At 41.1% G+C, this 22,336-nt stretch overlaps 1 protein-coding gene across 6 annotated transcripts in view; it reads right to left on the reverse strand.

Annotated features, from left to right (window-relative positions):
- Positions 1-22,336, reverse strand: part of fancd2 (FA complementation group D2) — a 112,669-nt gene that overhangs the window by 54,847 nt on the left and 35,486 nt on the right. For 5 of the 6 annotated variants that reach the window (XM_062054200.1, XM_062054246.1, XM_062054210.1 and 2 more), the window contains exons 24-28: positions 19,201-19,295; positions 19,021-19,136; positions 18,843-18,951; positions 18,675-18,773; positions 18,511-18,605 (exon numbers count right to left, since the gene is read on the reverse strand). In XM_062054200.1, coding sequence (XP_061910184.1) covers positions 18,511-18,605; positions 18,675-18,773; positions 18,843-18,951; positions 19,021-19,136; positions 19,201-19,295 — 514 coding nt within the window. Of the gene's footprint in view, positions 1-18,510; positions 18,606-18,673; positions 18,774-18,842; positions 18,952-19,020; positions 19,137-19,200; positions 19,296-22,336 lie in introns of all 6 variants that reach the window. The other variant, XM_062054219.1, reaches the window with a different exon arrangement.

A 22,336-nucleotide genomic window follows, 5' to 3' on the forward strand; every position in this document is an offset into this window, starting at 1 on the left:
TGATAACTTATTAATATCAAACCATTTTTTAGCTGAATCAACTCAACCTCTATTAACCTCAACACTTCCTTCAAGTATTCTCCTGAACAATATATATTTGTATCATCTGCAAATATAATACATTTTTATTTGTTTTATTAGATACTGAACAAATATCATTTAAATAAAGTATAAATAACTTAGGTCCCAATATCGAGGCTTGTGGAACCCCACAAGTTACTTTTTCTGGCTGTGATTTAGTCTTATTAATTTCCACATATTGAAATCTATTACTTAAAATAACTACTTAACCACTATTGTGAAACACCTTTCCAATTTATGAGGGTATTGGGATAGGATTGAGGAAGATGCCTGCTGTGGTGGAGGTGAGTTTGGAAATTAATATAATAAAAGTAAGTTTTAAGTCGTTTTAACTTTAGAGTGTAGTCTAACATTTTTAGGTTGAAGTATTTTATTTTTATTTAGACATTGCATTACACCATGCATCTGGGTGGTGAGCTAAGATAGGATAAATAAGGTGGTACACCAAATCTCAACAGCTTTCAGTTAGCTATAGACTTTTGATAGTATAATGCGAATAACTATAACCTTTACAATCGTTTGCTTTGAATAGTGTTGAATAATAATTACAAATAAAAGCCTAGATTAATAACTATAATAAGAGTCGATATGTAAAGTGTTAAAAAGAAGAGAAAAAGTGTGTTTCGGCTTATCACTTAGCACACATGTGTGTGTGTTTGTGCCGCGCTATCAAAAATAACTGGCGCCCAACACTGTGTGTGTGTGTGTGCATGTTGTGACTGGGTTGAATGAGCAGATGGAGGAACGAGAATAAATACATGCTTTATTTTGTAGAATATCACGCACGACAGAAAGTCAGAGTGCACAACTAACTAACTGATAGACAAATGATAATTTAATTAACTTATAGACAATCTTTAGTTGATTTAAAATGTTACTTAAATATACATGAAGTAGTACGTAGAATCTTTGAATTAGGAGTATTGATTAACGTTTAATAGGACAATTAATGCTGTGATTTAAACGTCATATGCAAAATTTAACTAAGCAAGAGGATAACGACAAGGCTGTGACAGAGCAGCAAGGAAACCACTCCTTAAAATACAGATCGCTGAAACTAAATGTCAAAAGAACCAAGAGGTCAATAATCAGCTAGGGTATATTCAACGGTGGGTGTACGTGTTTTGAGCTCCAACATCTGGAGGAAAGAATCCTCAACAGACGTGAAACCAGACAGTCGGACTCGGGTGGTGGTCGCGGTTATCCTAGGTCAAGCCAGGGTGGAAACTGTTTTTCAGCCGGGTGACTGGTCATGGGACTGTGCCAACTTCTCTAAACAAGACAAGATCCAAATTTGCAGCCAGAACATCATACAGGTGTGACAGAGGACGTCCATGGCAGGACGAACAGCAGGAGATACAAACAGACCCCTGCTGGACATGAGTGTCAACGGACAATGTTATCAGTTCATGATTGACAATGGTGCCACACAATCATTGAATCATCCCTTTGTGGTCAACCTGCACACACCTTGTAATGACCTGCTTTACGAACTGTGCCCTGACATTCAATACCGCACAGAAGGAACTTCCTGATGTTGCCTGACAGCACGACATCAGCTGACAACTACTGGGTACGCCTCCCAGGAACGAATGGAGGACGGGGACTGCTCCAACTGTCCTATCGGTGAAAGCCCTGAATGACTGAGGTGCGTCCGTGTGCGCCGCCACCCGACCTGCCAAAGTGTATGATCACCAATTAGACGACTCATAATAGGGGCCCTTTGACTCCTATATATGGTGGAACTCAAGGTATAGCCGGATCATGTGAACTATCCTTACAACAATTAGCATGGTATAAGATGGACAATTGCTGTCCCACATTGTTCCCTTGCCCTCTGTCCCGCCTACGAAACCAAAGACTTAGGTCGAATGATAAAACAGGGCGTAGCTGCCGCTGATTGAACCAACATGCAAATACCACATTTTTAATTGTTTCGGTTGTCTGTTAAAAACATAGCTATGGGCTGCAATTTGGACACTCCTGCTGTAGGCAACAAGGAGCTAGCAGCTACACAACAGCTGAGCTAAAACAACACATTTAAGCATATCAATTAATTATAGTTGCTTATTACATACACAAAGTCGCTTAGAGACAGAAGTCTGTAGAAAGTATTCAGTAACAAATGTGTCCGCATCATTAAACTTTCTACAACAGGAACCATACTGAACAAATCCAGCAGTTACTGTCAGACTCTAATCTGGGGTACCTTTGTCTATCGGAGACATGGTTAAAACCCACAACACCTTTTATTCTAATTGATGTCCCAGTACAAGGTTACAGAAAAAACAGATCAAGTGACAAGGGGGGGAGGAGTTATGATTTATGTAAGGGAAAACATTAAAACTGAACAAATAACCCTTCCAGTAGATCATCTTGAGTGTGTTGGAATTAAAATCACATTTTCCTCAGAAATGTATTTCAAGGTAATTGTAGCATACCAACCGACAACAGCTAAAGACATTTTTCTCGATTCATTTTCAGACATCCTCAAACAGCACAGTATGAAAGAATTGAATGTCATGGGGGACGTTAATCTGGACTGGTTAAATAAGTCGCGTAGAAAGAAACTTAAGGATATTATAAACGGCTTCTACATGACACAAATGATAAGCAGCCCTACTAGAATTACATTTGGATGACAAAAATCAAAGAGATCATCTGTAAATACATTAAAACAAAACCCAGAAAGAAAAGTGCTAAAATAAAAATACCTTGGATTGATGAAACAAATTGGATTCTAATGAAAAATCGGGACTCAGCTCTCAAAAGAGCAATTAAAATACGGCTAAATACAGATCGTATGATTTTAAAAGTTTTGAGGAACAAAGTTACAATGCTTATGCGGAAGTCTAAGGCTGACTTTCACTTAGAATTAATCAAAGCGGCAAAAGGGAACATTAGACAGTTATGGAAAACCATTGACAAACTCAAAGGAATAGAGCAAACAAGAAACAACACTATAACATTAAACATCAATGGCGCTACTATAACAGACAGTCTGGACATAAGTAATAATTTTAATGAACATTTCATCCAGTCTGTACAAACCCTGAATAAAAAGTCCCTCATAATCAGTGCAAATAATTGCCATTTATTCAGGATGGACTAATTTTAGAATTAACAAATGAAACAAAGGTAAACAAAATCACGATCTAGAGATATATACGATCTGGACATTTTCTTCCTAAAAATGTATAAAGATAGTCTTACTGCTCCTATAACAACATTGATAAATAAATCAATAACACTTTCCCTACAACGTTGAAAGCTGCTACTATCATCCCAATCCATAAAGCAGGAAATAAACAAGACATCAACAAGTACAGACCAATTAGCCTTCTCCCCGTTATATCCAGAGGAATAGAAAAATTTAAGTTAAAAAGTGGCTTTGGAGCAATCAAAGCTGCTCACACGGTCACTAAGGTGGGCATTATTTTGACCCATCAACTTAATGTGTATTATATTTATCCATGAGAGCATTTTTGTTGTAAATTGTGAGGTATGGCTGTTAAAATCATGGTTGTTTTTACAAATGATGACAGATGTGAACAAGAGCATGTATTGTCTTTGTGTGATGATGTAAATAAAGTGTGGTTGTATTGTAAATTAAGTATGTGTAAATGAAAGGGCATTTTATAACTTTTCTTAATTTGATTACATGCTATAGTATGATTTATTGTCATAATTTTATTGCATGATTTTTGTATCCCTTTAATTTAGGTAGCCAGGGACTGCAGATGGAAAGTAGCTATTTAGATATAATCTGGTACAGAACATATCTGTTTGTGAACCTAATGTTTCTGTGCATTGTCCTATCATATATAGACTAAATTAAATAAAACTACTTAGTGAATTATTGAGGCCACAATAATTCACAAGGTGTTGTAAAATATCAAATTACTATTGCAAAAGCAAACATTGACCTCAAACATGACCTGTCCTCCGCCTCTGTTCTTGCTGCGCTTGACTATTAGCTACCTATTATTTTTCTTGGATGTTTCTGAAAGCACTACTACTACTACTACTACTACGACTACTACAACTAACACTGTTTCTGTTTCAGGGACAGAGGGGGGAGGTGAGTTTGGATTGTGTCAAGTTTGAGTGCGTCAAGGTTTTTATTAATTGATAATTACAGTGGTTGGCGGAAGCAACCCCAACCTCAAAGGAGGATGCCAATTCAGTAAATAAATGTTTTGTGAATGATCTAATATCCCGACATGGTTTCCCCAAAAAGATTAGGTCAAACAACGGCACCCATTTTAAGAAAGCAGGTTATCATCCTCGGTCACAAGGTAAGGTTGAAAGGAGGAACCAGAAAATCAAAACAAATTGGCTAAAATCTGTACACAGACCAAATTGAATTTGATTGACATGTTTCCATTAGCGTTAATGATCATTCGAATGTCCCTGAATAAAACTGTTTTTACGGGCTTTGAATTTTTCACCCTATGAACTGCATACAGATCAGCCTTTCCCAGGACCAGCAGCTTCCTAGGAAGGCGGAAAGACCATGAGACCAAAATGGTATGTTTACAAAATGCAGAATTTTTGTGCCAGTTCCTCTGTGCAGATTCGAGGATGACAGCCACCACTCCAGATTCCCTTCCACCCGCCGAGAGGGGCACGGTCAAAGTCGGATCCCAGACCAACACCCGATACCTGACTGGAAGGAACCAAGAGGAGAGACAACACCTTGCCAGCGATGACGAGAACGACTAAGGTTGCCAGCCACGATGTGTCCGTCGGACCTCCAGCAGCTGTGGAAGGTGATGTTGGGAGTGCCGAAACCCGGGAGGAGGCCTTGAAGCAAGCCGAGGGCCTGGACCAGAGCCCCAACAGCTCCAACTCTACCTCAGTTTTCCCCAGAGCGGCCAGCGCGCACATGACACTGCACAGTCTGCCCAATGGACTGAGCCACACCCCAAAGAGAGACAGAGCCAGACTGTTTGAGTGGATCTCCTTCTTCACCAAGGCAGCCAAAAGCCCAACGAGGTGTCGGCAGGCCACCAGCCTGAGGCACCACCGAGCCATCTACACGAGTACTAATCGAGCATGGACTCATACGAAATTCAGTTTTGTGTTCAAAATCAATTGGTAATCAACAATATTGGTAACTACATTCATTGCAAATGCCGGAAAAAATAATTCTGCAACAGCTTACAGTCATAAGTCTATATTCATTTTAAAACAGATTTTGTTTGATTGATCATTAATGTGAAATACATCTTAATAAGCATATATACAGTATATACTGTATATATTCATCTAATTATGTTCAATGATGTTCATGATCAAAGTATTCAGTTATTCCTTTACTAAATCAAAGGGTAGGCCACTAATTGTGTTCTGTGATATGGTTTTACTGCAAGCTGGTAACAGCAATCGCTCCGTAGAAGGGTCATAGAGGAATTTCGCCTCATATAAAAACATTGAGGTTTTTGCCTCTGTTGTGGTAGAGATTTTAAGTAAGTGGCCTACGTCAGAAATCGGTATGGGCCAGGGTTCTAGAACCCTGGAAGAGGGTTATGTAGTGGAATTTCTGATCTTTGAACTATATTTCGTGTCTGTCAAGAATGTCTGCTCGTTTCATTCTTTTCTATTCTAAACCATTGAAGGACCAGATGTAGGCAAAAGTTGAATATGGAGTTGGTCTGACCATTCTACAAAATGTTTTGGTGTTGTTGTTTTTGTCTCTCTGTCTAATCCCCTTCTTGTCCCCACAATTCCCCCCTCTGTCTTCCTTTTTTTCTCTTTCTATCCCCTCCTGCTCCGGCCCGGCTACACCAAATGATAATATAAATACATTTAATAAAGTCAAATACAAATAAGGCAACAAGAGAAGTATCCTACACTTCTCTTTTGTAAAGTAAATCTGAACAGCCGATATGGGCATCTACATCAACTATTTGAGTTGCCTGAGAAGCTGGACAGGACATAAAAAAAAAAAAAATAATAAAAAACAATGTCTGCTCGTTTCATTCTTTTCTATTCTAAACCATTGAAGGACCAGATGTAGGCAAAAGTTGAATATGGTGTCGGTCTGACCATTCTACAAAATGTTTTGATTGTCTTAGTATGACTAAGGGATTCAAGGATGTTACGGAACTAAGGCTGCAGCTAACGATTATTTTTCTATCGATTAATCTATAGATTATTTTTTTCGATTAATCGGTTAATCTATAGATTATTTTTTTCGATTAATCTATAGATTATTTTTCCTTTTACCGATTATTTTTTATTTTATTTTATTTAAAATGAAGATGAAAAAATAAATGTAGGCCAGTTTTTTCAAAAGGCATGGCTTTTATTTACAAAAAAAAAAGTAGGCCACTCAGTCAACATTGACAACATGACAAAATATTCTGTAACAATGTAAACATTTAAAATTTTTAACATTTAACAAAATTAAAAGTAGCTTATTTGCTTTTTAATGTGCAAATATAAAAGTAAATATCCAGTGCAAATCTTAATATTCTGCAATAGTATAAGCATTTCAAAAGTAAAAGTATTGCTTATTTTATACAAATGACACATTCATGTTTTTGTGTAATGATGACAACGTATGCTAACGTGGACGATTGACTAGTTGATGGTTTTCTTTTCAAATGTTCGTTCATAGCCGTTGTGCTGCTATGATAGGCCATTTCCGCTCGACACAGTGTGCATACAACAACATTATTAGGCCGTGTATTGAAATACTCCCACACTTTTGGCGTGCTTTTTACCCCTCGCTCGCACAGTCTGCTTTGCGCTCCGCCATGACGGTAGTGTGACGTAAATATGCGACGCGTCGACGCACAAAAACGGCGTTGACGTATTTACGTAACCGATGACGTCGACTACGTCGACGCGTCGTTTCAGCCTTATACGGAACAAACAGGTCGAAAACAACAGGACCTTGACGCACGAGGAAAACAGATAAAAATGACGAAGTCAAACCAAGGCGAGAACTTTTTTTTCATTCCATGCTGACGGGCGCGCCCGGGGAAAACTGTCTGTGTGCTTGACAACTCAATCCAACCATTGTACCATTTAATTATGAGTAAAATAAAACTCTTGTGTTAAATCCACTTTTGTTCTCATTTAAAACCTGGACCTTCCACTACGACTTTTGGAGGGTCAGACATGAAGGCACTGACAAGGGGCTCCATTTTCTTTGTAAAAAAGAAGCAACAGAAAAAAGTTCATTAGTAGTTCTAAACATATATCAGGCATCGTGGTGCAAATTGGCAGGAAGTGGAGGGCTCAGGAAAGCCTGGAGGTTGCTGAGTCTCGCCTGTGACATAGGGCCCTGGTGGGCACGGTGGCAACAGGCCGTGCTGGGCTGGGAGCCTTCCCCCAACCTCACTATGAGAAGGCACGTGGTAAAGACAAACGCCAGCTAGTCCTGAATGAGGTGCGTGCAGAGGTTGAGGAGGAACGAACCAGCAGGATGGTGGGTATGCAGCAGCAGGGAGTATGGACAAGGTGGGAAGGTGCACTGGAGAGGAGGGTGACCTGGTCTGAGATCAGGCTGGCTGAACCCCAGCGCATTAAGTTCATGGTTCAAGCTGTCTACGACGTCCTACCCAGCCCAGCCAATCTCCATCTCTGGAGATTGGCTGGGCTCGCTCCAATGATTGACTCTCCAGCCTGTGTGCTGTGCTCCAGGAAAGGCTCGCTGGAGCACATCCTAAGCAGCTGCTCTAAAGCTCTGGGGGAGGGCCGCTACCGCTGGCGGCACGACCAAGTGCTGAAGACCGTTGCTGAAGCCATAGCTAAAGCCGTGGCCAAAAACAACAGCAGCAAGCAACAACTTGGCAGGAGGATAATTGCCTTTGTCAGGGCTGGAGAGCAGCCACAGTCACAGCCCAAACCAGCAGCCGGGCTCCTCACCTCAGCATTGGACTGGGATCTTCGAGTGGACTTGGGCAAGCAGCTCAAGTTTCCAGACCATGTTACAACAACTTCGTTGAGGCCAGACATCTTGCTTACATCAGTATCTTCACGGCAGGTGCTACTGATAGAGCTGACAGTTCCTTGGGAGGATCGCATAGAGGAGGCAAACGAGCGGAAGCGGTCAAAGTACCAGGAGCTAGTCGAGCAATGCCGCAGAGGAGGCTGGAGGGCACGCTGTGAGCCCATTGAAGTGAGGTGTAGAGGCTTTGCTGGCCACTCACTGTGCAAGGTGTTCACACTACTTGGCATCACAGGTGATGGAAAAAGGAAGGCCATCAAGACCACCATGGAGGCAGCAGAGAGAGCCTCTAGATGGCTTTGGATCAGGAGGAGCGAACTGTGGGCCAATGCTACTGGGACACAAGCTGGGGTCTGATCAACCTTGGCTGGGTCACCTGAGGGAGGGGGTATGATGTTGAAAGACCCGAAACCCCCGGTGATCTCAGGCACATCACTGAGGATGTGTCCCAGTGCATCTGAGGATGTATCTTACAATAGTTTTGTTTTTCATGGCTTAAATACTCACTTTTTTGCAGATGAGTAATTGCCAACTAAGCAAATTCAACAATGACGCCTTTACATTATTGCAAAGATTCCCACTCCTATGTAGAAGTCGTTATTACCTCCAGCAGGAGGTTATGTATTAACCCGCGTCTGTTTGTCAGTCAGTTAGTTCAGTAGTTAGTTCAGTAGTTAGTTAGCAACATAGCTCAAAAAGTTAATTTTTTAATGAGATAAGCAACAAGTGAGTATATTTTTGGGATGAATTCTACTAGCTAACTTTACATTTACATTAGAAGGCTTAACCTCTGTGTGTGTGTGTATGTGAGAGTCCCCACCTCCACCCACAGAGACAAAGCCAGTGGATGACTGACAAGAAGGTTTAGTCTGTTTATTTCTGCTGTCGAACAAATGTGCGCAGTTGCTGGGACTAATGCTAAGAGTGAACCCTCTTGTAGTCTGTTGGGAAGCGACAGACGAACAAAACAAATAATGGCAATTTAATGTACAAACCCTGTTTCCACATGAGTTGGGAAATTGTGTTAGATGTAAATATAAACGGAATAAGGTGCTTGTCTGTTGTTGGTGTGAAAGCATGGAATTCTCTAAAGAAAGACTTAAGAAGTTGCAAGAATATTTTAGAATTTAAAAAGAGTTACAAAAAGAGACAACTGGAATTATATCAACCGGATTTTGGATTTTGATTGGACGTGTCTATGTGAAAATGCTTAAACGAAAATGTAAAAGTATGTTGGTGGAGGGAACAGTGATAAAGTAATCTAAATAAATTGTTTTGAAAAAGGGGGCAGATAAATATAAGAATATTATTCTTCCATCTGCTCCTTTCTCATCATGGAAATGTATAAGAAACAAAAACAATGAAAGTGTGAACTGTACATGGCTTGTATACTGTATATGCATTTTCATGGAAGGAATAAAAATAAATGATGATGATGATGATACAATGATTTGCAAATCCTTTTCAACCCATATTCAATTGAATGCACTACAAAGACAAGATATTTGATGTTCAAACTCATAATTTTTTATTTTTTTTGCAAATAATAATTAACTTAGAATTTCATGGCTGCAACACGTGCCAAAGTAGTTGGGAAAGGGCATGTTCACCACTGTGTTACATGGCCTTTCCTTTTAACAACACTCAGTAAACGTTTGGGAACTGAGGAGACACGTTTTTTAAGCTTCTCAGGTGGAATTCTATCCCATTCTTGCTTGATGTACAGCTTAAAGGCCTACTGAAACCCACTACTACCGACCACGCAGTCTGATAGTTTATACATCAATGATGAAATCTTAACATTGCAACACATGCCAATACGGCCGGGTTAACTTATAAAGTGCAATTTTAAATTTCCCGCCACACTTCCGCTTGAAAACGTCTCGGTATGATGACATATGCGCGTGACGTAGCCAGTTTAACAGAGGTATGGCTTCCCCATTGAAGCCAATACGAAATAGCTCTGTTTTCATCTCATTATTCCACAGTATTCTGGACATCTGTGTTGGTGAATCTGTTGCAATTTGTTCATTGCATTATGGAGAAAGAAGCTGAGCAAGCAAAGAAGAAAGTTGTCGGTGCGAAGCGGATATTTTGCGAGGGAAGTCAGCAACACAACACAGCTGGTGTTTGTTTACATTCCCGAAAGATGCAGTCAAGATCGAAGAACTCGGACAACAGAGACTCTAACCAGGAGGACTTTGATTTGGATACACAGACGCGATACCGTGAGTACGTAGCTGTGCTTCCAAACATTTGATCGCTTGCTATAACTAGCTGGAGCTAGGAGCTAGGAGCTAGCATAACAAACACCTAGGTGTTTGTTATGCGGGATTAATTTGTGGCATATTAAATATAAGCCTGGTTGTGTTGTGGCTAATAGAGTATATTTATGTCTTGTGTTTATTTACTGTTGTAGTCATTCCCAGCTGAATATCAGGTCCCACCCGCGCGCTTCCAAACATTTGATCGCTTGCCCGTACGTGCGTGTCACGTACGTAACTTTGGTTAAATATATAAGCTTTATGAACCTTGGGTTAGGTGAACGGCCCTTTGGGCTGAGTGAGTGTGTGTGTTGTGCAGGTGTTTGAATTGTATTGGCGGGTTATATATACGGGATCCCGTCCATATTACCCGCTCGAGCTATAACTAGCTCAAGCTAGTAGCTAGTAGCTAGGAGCTAGCATAACAAACACCTAGGTGTTTGTTATGCGGGATTATTTTGTGGCATATTAAATATAAACCTGGTTGTGTTGTGGCTAATAGAGTATATATATGTCTTGTGTTTATTTACTGTTGTAGTCATTCCCAGCTGAATATCAGGTCCCACCCGCGCGCTTCCAAACATTTGATTGCTTGCCCGTACGTGCGTGTCATGTACGTAACTTTGGTTAAATATATAAGCTTTATGAACCTTGGGTTAGGTGAACGGTTCTTTGGGCTGAGTGAGTGTGTGTGTTGTGCAGGTGTTTGAATTGTATTGGCGGGTTATATATACGGGATCCCATCCATATAACCCGCTCGAGCTATAACTAGCTCGAGCTAGTAGCTAGGAGCTAGCATAACAAACACCTAGGTGTTTTTATGCGGGATTAATTTGTGGCATATTAAATATAAGCCTGGTTGTGTTGTGGCTAATAGAGTATATATATGTCTTGTGTTTATTAACTGTTGTAGTCATTCCCAGCTGAATATCAGGTCACCCCCGGCTCTCACAGCATCTTCCCTATCTGAATCGCTTCCACTCCCCACTAGTCCTTCACTTGCATTTTCCTCATCCACAAATCTTTCATCCTCGCTCAAATTAATGGGGAAATCGTCGCTTTCTCGGTCCGAATCTCTCTCACTTCTGGCGGCCATCATTGTAAACAACAGGGAACTTTGTGGATATGTTCAATTGACTACGCCACACTACTTCCGGTAGGGGCAAGCCTTTTTTTTATCAGATACCAAAAGTTGCGATCTTTATCGTCGTTGTTTTATACTAAATCCTTTCAGCAAAAATATGGCAATACCGCGAAATGATCAAGTATGACACATAGAATAGATCTGCTATGCCCGTTTAAATAAAACAATTTCATTTCAGTAGGCCTTTAAGTTGTTCAACAGTCCGGGGGTCTCTGTTGTGGTATTTTAGGCTTCATAATGCGCCACACATTTTCAACGGGAGACAGGTCTGGACTACAGGCAGGCCAGTCTAGTACCCGCACTCTTTTACTATGAAGCCACGTTGATGTAACACATGGCTTGGCATTGTCTTGCTGAAATAAGCAGGGGCGTCCATGGTAACGTTGCTTGGATGGCAACATATGTTGCTCCAAAACCTGTATGTACCTTTCAGCATTAATGGCGCCTTCACAGATGTGTAAGTTACCCATGTCTTGGGCACTAATACACCCCCATACCATCACAGATGCTGGCTTTTCAACTTTGCGCCTATAACAATCCGGATGGGTCTTTTGCTCTTTGGTCCGGAGGACACGACGTCCACAGTTTCCAAAAACAATTTGAAATGTGGACTCGTCAGACCACAGAACATTTTTCCACTTTGTATCAATCCATCTTAGATGAGCTCAGGCCCAGCGAAGCCGACGGCGTTTCTGGGTGTTGTTGATAAACGGTTTTCGCCTTGCATAGGAGAGTTTTAACTTGCACTTACAGATGTAGCGACCAACTGTAGTTACTGACAGTGGGTTTCTGAAGTGTTCCTGAGCCCATGTGGTGATATCCTTTACACACTGATGTCGCTTGTTGATGCAGTACAGCCTGAGGGATCGAAGGTCACGGGCTTAGCTGCTTACGTGCAGTGATTTCTCCAGATTCTCTGAACCCTTTGATGATATTACGGACCGTAGATGGTGAAATCCCTAAATTCCTTGCAATAGCTGGTTGAGAAAGATTTTTCTTAAACGGTTCAACAATTTGCTCACGCATTTGTTGACAAAGTGGTGACCCTCGCCCCATCCTTGTTTGTGAATGACTGAGCATTTCATGGAATCTACTTTTATACCCAATCATGGCACCCACCTGTTCCCAATTTGCCTGTTCACCTGTGGGATGTTCCAAATAAGTGTATGATGAGCATTCCTCAACTTTATCAGTATTTATTGCCACCTTTCCCAACTTCTTTGTCACGTGTTGCTGGCATCAAATTCTAAAGTTAATGATTATTTGCAAAAAAAAAATGTTTATCAGTTTGAACATCAAATATGTTGTCTTTGTAGCATATTCAACTGAATATGGGTTGAAAACGATTTGCAAATCATTGTATTTCCCAACTCATATGGAAACGGGGTTTGTATTCCATGTGCTGGGGTTTGTCTGGGATGGTTAGCAACATAACTCAAAAAGTGATGAGCAGAATTTGATTTAACTTTCGGGAAATGTCAGAAATTAATTAAAGGGGTCATATGATGATTTATTTTCTACTTTTAAAACACTTTCTGGTGGTCTACATAACATGTAATGGTGAGTCTTTTTTCAAAACTTTCCATACAATATGTTTTACAGACAGTTTTCAAGCTGCTTTCTGACCGTCTCTTAAGGATGCCGCGTTTTGTGGGCGGTCTAATTACGTGGCTCTGCCTTGACAGCCCATTCTCCTCGTCAGCCACAATATAGTTTTTAGTGCTTCCATATGGAGTCAACTGACAGATATGAGTTAGAACTAGGGCAAGGCATTATGGACCAAAACTGATAATCCGGTATTTTTAAGCCAAATTGCAATAAACAATATATATCTGTATTTTAAACAAAGCATGCAAGGTGTTTAGTTTAAACTCAATACCACATTACTACCAGTGTTCTGAAAATTAGTTTTCAAAAGTAATTAATTATAGTTATTCCTTACTTAACCAAAACAGTAACTTGTAACTTATTACTGATGGAATTACTCTTAATTAAATTAAATTAGTTACTAGGGAAAGTAATTAATGCGTTACTTAAAAAAACTTTAAATGTCATATGCAGTTGAGTGAAGTTTATGAGAGCAGTGTGTGTGCGCGTGTGTGTGCCTTTAAAAGGCTGTGTCTGTTGCCAAGCGACGTGTAGCGATAGCAAGGGTTTCAGTTAAACTGTGTTTGGTAGCTTTAGCAGTTAGCCGCCTCTGTTCTGTTGACTCTTTTCACCGGCTATTGTCCTTGGGGTCAATGTGACCCCAAGGCATTTTGAGAGTCTCTAAAAAGATGGTTGTCATTAGTTTTTCTTCCTAATATTTCATGACTTTTCCTAATCCATCAGGGAGACACAGAAAAATATAAAATCAACTGCATGATTGTTTCTCATTTCTCTGTACACATTTTGACCACGCCATCGTTCCTCAGGGGTCATATAGACCCCAGGATTGGAAAGCACTATAAGTCTTTGTGTGTTAGAGTGAGACACATGATCCAATTGACTTTTTTGTGCTCCCAAGTGATCTGAACACAGAGAATTCAATTGTGAGTTGATCTGACCATCATACACTGAATTATTGTTGGTTTAATATCGTTTGGCAGCCATTTTGACAGTTTTCCATAGATATTTCGGCACATTGCACCCCCCCCCCACCAAATACCCCCCAGTGGGAAATTACTTATGTGTGCTCCTAAGTCCCCTGAACACAAAGAAACAAATAGTGAGTCAATCCAACCATCATAGACCGAGTTATTGCAGTTTGAATACTGTTAGGCTTGGTCTTGAATGTGACCAAAAGTGATTTTCGTAATTTCTGAACGTACAAATACATATAAACTCAGTTTTCCATATAAGTGTCACACAAGAAATGAAATGGAACAATCACTGTGAGTTTATCTGACTATTACATGCTGAACTAGTGTGGTTTGAGTAGCGTTTGGTGGCCATTTTAGCGTTTTTCTACCTCGAACATCCCAGTAGGAAACCATTTATTTGTGCTCCTAAGTCCCCTGAACACAGAAAAAAGCAGTGAGTAGATCTTTATTAGTAATTGATGCAGAAACCACTGAGATAAATGGTCTTGAAAATAAATTTATAATTTATACTCTGTCGGAATGGCGGGATGTCGGAACAGTTCAAACATTCCGTTCCCGCGCCGTGTGAGAACAGGAGGAGGGGAGGGGGGAGGAGCAAACATATAAAAGCACTCGCATAGCAGCCTTCTAAACCATTTCTCTGCTGCTGTCTCTGCTGCTGTTTGTGATATACTCTCTCTCTCTCTCTCTTGTTTCGAGTTTGCCTTCTAAACCATTTCTCTGCTGCTGTTTGTGATATACTCTCTCTCTCTCTCTTGTTTCGAGTTTGCCTTCTAAACCATTTCTCTGCTGCTGTTTGTGATATACTCTCTCTCTCTCTCTCTCTTGTTTTGAGTTTGATGATGCCAAACCACAAGACGTTCTCTGTCCAGGAGGTTTTGGATCAGGTTTTTAGTGAAGAGGTAGACATAGAGGAAAATGTGTCTGAAATCGAAGACAATGTTGTGGAAGACCCTGATTATGGGGCATCGTCCTCTGATGAGGATGAGACCCTTGATGCTGAAGTTCCTGTCAACACTGGAACACCAGCAGACATTTTCCTGTCCAAAAATGGAAAGTTGTCGTGGTCCCCTGCCCCACGTCAACGGCAGGGTAGACTTAGCGCTGGTAATGTCATCAAAATGGTTCCAGGCCCAACCCGATATGCGATTAGCCGTGTCCAAGACATAAAATCTGCATTTGAGCTCCTCATGACACCATCAATTGAGAACCATGTACTCTTGATGACCAATTTAGAGGGGAGTCGTGTGTTTGGGGACAGTTGGAAGCCGATCGATGCAATTGACTTGCAGGCATACATCGGGTTGCTCATTTTGGGGGGTGTGTACAAGTCCAAAGGCGAGGCAGCAGAAAGCCTGTGGAATAAAGAGACTGGAAGGGCCATCTTCCCAGCCACCATGTCTCTGAAGAAATTCCATATTATGTCTCGTGTCCTACGGTTCGATGACAGAGAGAAAAGACAGGGCCGGAGAGAACATGACAAGCTGGCAGCTATCCGGGATGTATGGGACAAGTGGGTTCAGCAACTGCCATTGCTTTACAACCCAGGCCCCCATGTGACTGTGGATGAATGTCTGGTGGCGTTTCGTGGCCGCTGTCCATTTAGACAGTACATCCCGAGTAAACCAGCCAAATACGGCATTAAAATATGGGCAGCATGTGATGCCCAGTCGAGCTATGCCTGGAATATGCAGGTCTACACCGGCAAAGCCCCTGGGGAAGCACCTGAAAAAAATCAGGGCATGAGGGTTGTCCTGGACATGGCTGAGGGACTGGAGGGGCACAATATAACGTGCGACAACTTCTTCACCTCCTATGCCCTTGGTGAAGAACTCGCAAAGCGGAAAGTCACCATGCTGGGGACAGTCCGCAAGAACAAGCCAGAGCTTCCCTCTGAGCTTGTTGCAATCAAGAACAGACAGGCTACATCCTCAGTGTTTGCCTTCACTGAGAACGCCACAGCTGTTTCGTATTGCCCCAAGAAAGGGAAGAACGTTGTGCTCATGAGTACGATGCACAAGGATGCCCAGCTCAGCACCAGGGAGGACAAGAAGCCACAAATGGTGTTGGACTACAATGCCACAAAGGGTGGTGTTGACAACCTGGATAAAGTCACAGGCACGTACAGCTGCCGACGCATGACTGCACGATGGCCCCTTGTTGTATTCTTCAACATCATCGATGTGAGTGCCTACAACGCTTTTGTGCTTTGGAGGGAGATCAGTGAAGGCTGGAACAGCGAAAAGCTGTACCGGAGGAGGCTGTTCCTGGAACAGCTGGGGTACGCGCTGGTGCAACCCCAAATTGCACGAAGAGTTGTCCTACCAAGAGCCTCAGCGGCTGCTGTGGTGATAGTGGAGGATGTTCAGAGGGAGGCACACACCTCCAATCCTCCAGTGGCCAGAGGGCAAAAACGAGGCAGGTGCCAGATCTGTTCCACTAGGAACGATAACAAGACAACTAATACATGTGGGGGATGTGGCAAATACATCTGCAAGGAGCACATCCGTTGTGGATCATGTGCCCAGTAGTGCTTTACCCTTTCTTGGAGAGTGGGGGATGAATATTGCCATTTTTCATTTGTTTTACATTTCTTGAGAGAGGTAGACTCTAGGCTACTTTTTGCAGTCTGTGAAAAAATAGGAGTGGCAGACTTTTACAGTATTTTAGTTTTTTTGAAATAAGACAATATTTTTGGTAAATAGCCTACTGTCTTGTTATTTTTTTCTTCAAATATGGACACTCCAAATGGCCGGCCAATGGTCAGATATTTGTTGTTGTTGAAAAAAAACAAAACAAAAAAAAAAAAAATACAAAATATAAAGAGTAATAAAAAAACTTCCCCCATTGAGGATTGCCACCTTATCCTGGTCAGAGGGTTTGTGCTTGACCCTTTCTTGGAGAGTGAGACGAATATTGTTATTTTCAAATGGACACTCCAAATGGCCAACGGTCAGATATTTGTTGTTGTTGAAAAAAAAAAAAATGAAAAAAAAAAAGAAAAAAAAAAAAGTTATAAAAAACTTCCCCCTGGAGGATTGCCACCTTATCGTGGTCAGGGGGTTTGCGTGCTTCCATGACCCTAAGAGCTATAGCTGGTCTTAGGGTAGAAGCCTGACTAAGTGCAATCTAAATGGCAAAAAACAACAACAACAACAACACCATACAATTAATACAATTCGGTCACATTCAATGATGGCCGCCTAACAGTATTCAAACTGCGATAACTCGGTCTAAGATGGTTGGATTGACTCACAATTTGTTTCTTTGTGTTCAGGGGACCTAGGAGCACAAATAAGTGGTTTACCACTGGGAGGTTATCTGGGGGGGGGGCGTAGTGTGCCAAAAAATCAATAAAAAACGGTCAAATTTGACACCAAACGGTATTCAAACAACAATAATTCAGTGTATGATGGTCAGATCGACTCAGAGTTGACTTCTCTGTGTTCAGAAGACTTGGGAGCACAAAAAAGTCAATTGGATCATGTGTCTTACTCCCACACACAACAACTTATAGAGCTTTACATCTCTGGGGTCTATGTGACCCCTGAGGAACGATGGTGTAGGCAAAAATCGAGGTCAATAGGAGGGTTAATAAAGAGGAGCCGGCACCCGCCCCTGCCAGAGTCACAGTGTGGGCACATCGGCGGTGCACAAAGGCAAATGCCAGACCCTTCCCGCCCGCCAGACCCTTCCTCAGCTACGGTGCGTGCCGCCCCCAACCAGCGGCGGCACACCACATCAGCCGTAACAAAGGCACAGCAAAAGGTATTGGTATAGCGCTATCTTCTCAAATATAAATCTTGTTCTAAAATATACCAGCATTAACTGTAATACCGGTATACTGCCCAGCCCTAGTTAGAACTATCCTACTTTGTATTAGAAATATAGCAACAGCCAAGGATGCATGTGCATGTACCAGTCAGTCTGCCCCACAACAAGAGGATACAGAAAAAGAAGGAGCTGACATCACCAATGGGGAAAAACGTCACTAAAGGGGAAAACTCCAAACGACTCATTTAGCAGAAGTATGAACGAAGGCAAGATTGTTTTATAAATATCTCTGCAATGCTTCCATGGTTTGATTTATCATTTTTGTGACTTATGCAGATCCTAGACACACAACAGCAGGTACCGATAGGTAAGAAAAGTTGGTTTTGCAGCATGGGGCCACTTTAAGGGACAATTAATTTGAATTTGGTGGTGAGCTGGATCACTGTCTGGATTCAGGAATGCACTCTCTAAGTACGTATGTAGTTTTTGTGTAAGCAATTGTTTAGCAGCAGTCTTACAGAAATGAGCTATCATTTTAAGCCTATTATTTAAGATGAATCATTTCAGTAATGTATTTTTTAAAATCTCAATAACTTCACTCACTTTTCTTTCACTCGAGGGGCATGAAAAATGGAGCATGATTCCCTTCCAAAGTCCATATCCTAGTTAAAAAATGTATTAATGTATGATTTCATTGCTAACCTGCTGAGTTTCATCTTCTTCCATCTTGTCCTCCATCTGTGAGTTGCCTTCCAATGAATTTTTACCAGGTGCCTTCCTCTTCTTTCCAGAGCCATCTTTAAAAGATATATATTTAAAAAAAAGACAATTTCTTACATTGCCCATGTTTTGTGTTTTCTATTTACTTTTCTTTGTCTTATGAACAGGAGCAGCGGTGCTGGATAGTATCACATCTGTGCTCTCTCCATCAAAGTTAGCGACAGGTGGGATGTAGCCAGGTGTTTCTGAAACAAAGAGTTGTTGTAAAACAAGTCCAGGCTATTTCCAGTGGATGCTGTACATGTCAATCCCACCAGCCAAAGCCTGCTCCAACAGGGTCTGAAGGTAAGTGATGTTCTGCAGACGGGTCATCACTTTCATCTTCATTTCCGTTTCCTTCAGCCTGCAGAAGGCATTTACCAACTGCCACGACACACACAAACCTTGGTGAAAAGCTACTTCAGTGGCGAGTAAACAATCTGGCGTAGTTACCTCTCTGAACCAGTTGATAGTGTGGAAAAGTAAAGTGCAGAGGAACTCCTTCTCTACTTTGGAAAGGCTCTCTATTTTGTCCACCACATCCATGTCTGTTAGGATGAGAGGGCAGCCTGGAAAACAAATGTCATTTGGCAGAAAGAGCAATACGGAGTGGCTTTTATTGTATGTCCTTACCCAGCAAGGCATCAATCTCATCTAGGCCTTCGTGGTTCTGTTTCTCCTCACACAACCGTAGTAGGCGAAAAAATGGGGACAAACAAAGAGAACTCCTGTTGATACAAAAACAACTGTGTTAGTTGCAAACTTACACAATGAATCTAGTTGGAGAAGTGTGAGGTAAGAGATCGATTTTTTTCTGGGCCGAGGCCAATAATCGATATTCGGAGCAGATATAAATTTTCAGTTAAATTATTACATTAATAGTATACATCAGTGTAAACAGCTGGACAAGGCCTTAATTTTTTTAACATAATTTTTAAGAAAACGTCAGATCAGTAGCTACACAGGGCTTGATTTGCTAAAGATCTGTGTGTCCTAAAACACATGCAAATCTGATACTACAGGCAAAGTTGATCTACTAAACGTGTGCAAAATGGATAGCTTCTGTTAAAGGGGCTGTTGGCAACATTTACAGATGCCTAGAGGGCGGCGACTTTCCAATGTATTCTACACAGTATATCCCGCGCTCTTACAGCTTCTCGTGTGTAATGACGTAATTATGTACGTACATAACACATGCACGCACATTAGCTTTCAGTATTTATTTGTTAATAATAGCAATTTGGATAGCTAGCGTTAGCGGTCATTGAATGTGTATTCTATCATAACAACATGATTGCAAATTGTTCGTTGCTTCTTTTGTATGTGTGCACGCCTAAGAGTGTCCGCCCTGAGATCGGTAGGTCGTGAGTTCAAATCCCGGCCGAGTCATACCAAAGACTATAAAAATGGGACCCATTACCTCCCCTGCTTGGCACTCAGCATCAAGGGTTGGAATTGGGGGTTAAATCACCAAAAAATGATTCCCGGGCGTGGCACCGCTGCTGCCCACTGCTCCCCTCACCTCCCAGGGGGTGATCAAGGGGATGGGTCAAATGCAGAGGACAAATTTCACCACACCTAGTGTGTGTGTGACAATCATTGGTACTTTAACTTTAACTTTACAGCCTTTCATTTTTTTAATTAAGGAAATATATTAACATCAACGTGAAAAGACAACTTTCATTAGGCATTTTCTTGTGTTTGAATCATTGCAAACGCACAATGCATCACGCATATAATTATCACTGTGCGGGTTTTCGTTGTCTAGGTTGTGATTCGGAAAAGGTGTTACAGATTATAGATGTGTGCTGCTGGTTCAACACATCGCACACCAGTAGAAGCATGATAACATCAATGTGCAGATAATGATCATCTCTGTGGTAAAAGCCCGAATGCATGCAAAATCCTCATTTAAATAAGGTGGTCTGCACCACTTTACAATTGCACACACAGTGTTAATAGATCACACGCAACACGCCCACTCATAGTACATGGCATTTTATTTTTTGCACTTACTGTCCAGCGCGTAGTATTTGGATCTTAGTAAATCAGGCCCATAATGTTTTATGCAATGCTAATGTGAAAACATGTGGCGCTCCATTAATGAGCCCACGCTGCAAGTGCTGCGGATGGAGGCTTGTCGAGCGACTCCATCGCTGCAGTAGAGAAAACAAAACAGGACCAGGTGCACGCCAAGAAAGAAATACATAAACTGGATTTCCCAGCAAAAAATTTAAGGTTTTGACAGGTAAGAAAAGGAGACGTATTAGAGACAATCAGCACTACAGGAGGGGCAGGGCTGTACGCTTAGCTTTTTCACTTGTAGCACCGGTGCTACTGAAGGAAAAACTATTAGTAGCACAGAATTTTTTTTGTAATTTTTGAATAATACCACTGAACGTGCACATAAACACGATGCCATCATAAGGCCTACTGCAAAGCTCAAACGCAGAGAACACCCCTAAACTGTGCTAGCACTGTCAGAAACATGAGTGTAGGGCTGGGCGATATGGATCAAAATATAGTTTTATGGGCCAAGTTATAGTTTGGCCTATAAACTAACCCATAAATGGAAATATTCGTTGACATTAGATCTCCACCATGCCTTGATTTAAAATGTTCGAGACTGATGAGGATCCCAAATACACAAAAATAAGTATCAATAAATAAGAAAAGTAGGTTTTGCATAACAGGATCCTAATAAGAGGTGTTTTGAGATAACAAAAAAGAAAAAGCCTTGGAAAAATTATAAGAAAAAGTCAAATATAATCTCCAATCTTCTTTAAAAAACATTTAGTTATGCTAAATTCTTCAACTGACAAAAACACTAAAGAATAAAATGTGAAATAATATGGCCTGATTTAAGAGAACATGTTTAAATGTCAGCAGCAGCATGAAAATAATGAACCTTTAACAATAGTGTTTTTATAGGTAAACAATATTATAGGACGTACACACAAAGATTTTAGCCAGGAACACCAACCTGCCAACTGCTTCTTGATGCTGTGTGACAGGCTGTGTTCTGAAAATTGCTTTTAAAAAGTAATTGATTCTAGTTACTCGTTACTTGACCAAAAAGTAATTGGATTACTAACATAATTACTCCTTCATAAATGTAAATAATTACAAGGTAAAGTAGCGTGGAGGCATTGCGGAGATACAGTATTTATAAAACAATCTTATTTTCTTTCATACTTCCGGGAAACGAGCCGTTTGGAACTTTGCCATTTGGTGATGTTTTTCCCTAGTGTGACGTCAGCGGATAATCCATATATGGTATAAATTTACCCAAAAGGCTTTAGGCGAGTCTGCCATTGTAGTCAATAAGCTCCTTTTTCTCTATCATCTTGTTGTGGGGCAGACTGGCTCGTACATGCAGATGCATCATCCGCTGGTGTCATTTCTAATATAAAAGTAGTGTATAATTCTAACTAGGGGTGGGAATCGAAAACCGTTTCTTGTTCAGAATCTCTTGCCATTTTTTCACACGATTTCTTTAACAGTTCGCGCGTGAGAGCGTGTTATTGAGCAGCGTGTTATTGCGCAACGTGTATAGTGACGTCAGACAGCAACATGGCGGTGCCCGGGCGGAAGAAGCGCACCAAAGTTTGCCGATATTTTACAATAAATGATTGCAACAGCGCTATTTGTAATAATTCCAAGGTTGCTATTTCATCAAAAGGAGGACATACGAGCAATATGCTAAAACATTTGAACATACAGTATGCAATGAACGTCGCGTTCTAGAACCGCGCTGCTAGGCAGCAGG

The sequence above is a fragment of the Entelurus aequoreus genome, linkage group LG01 (assembly GCF_033978785.1).
Source record: "Entelurus aequoreus isolate RoL-2023_Sb linkage group LG01, RoL_Eaeq_v1.1, whole genome shotgun sequence".
NCBI lineage: Eukaryota > Metazoa > Chordata > Actinopteri > Syngnathiformes > Syngnathidae > Entelurus > Entelurus aequoreus.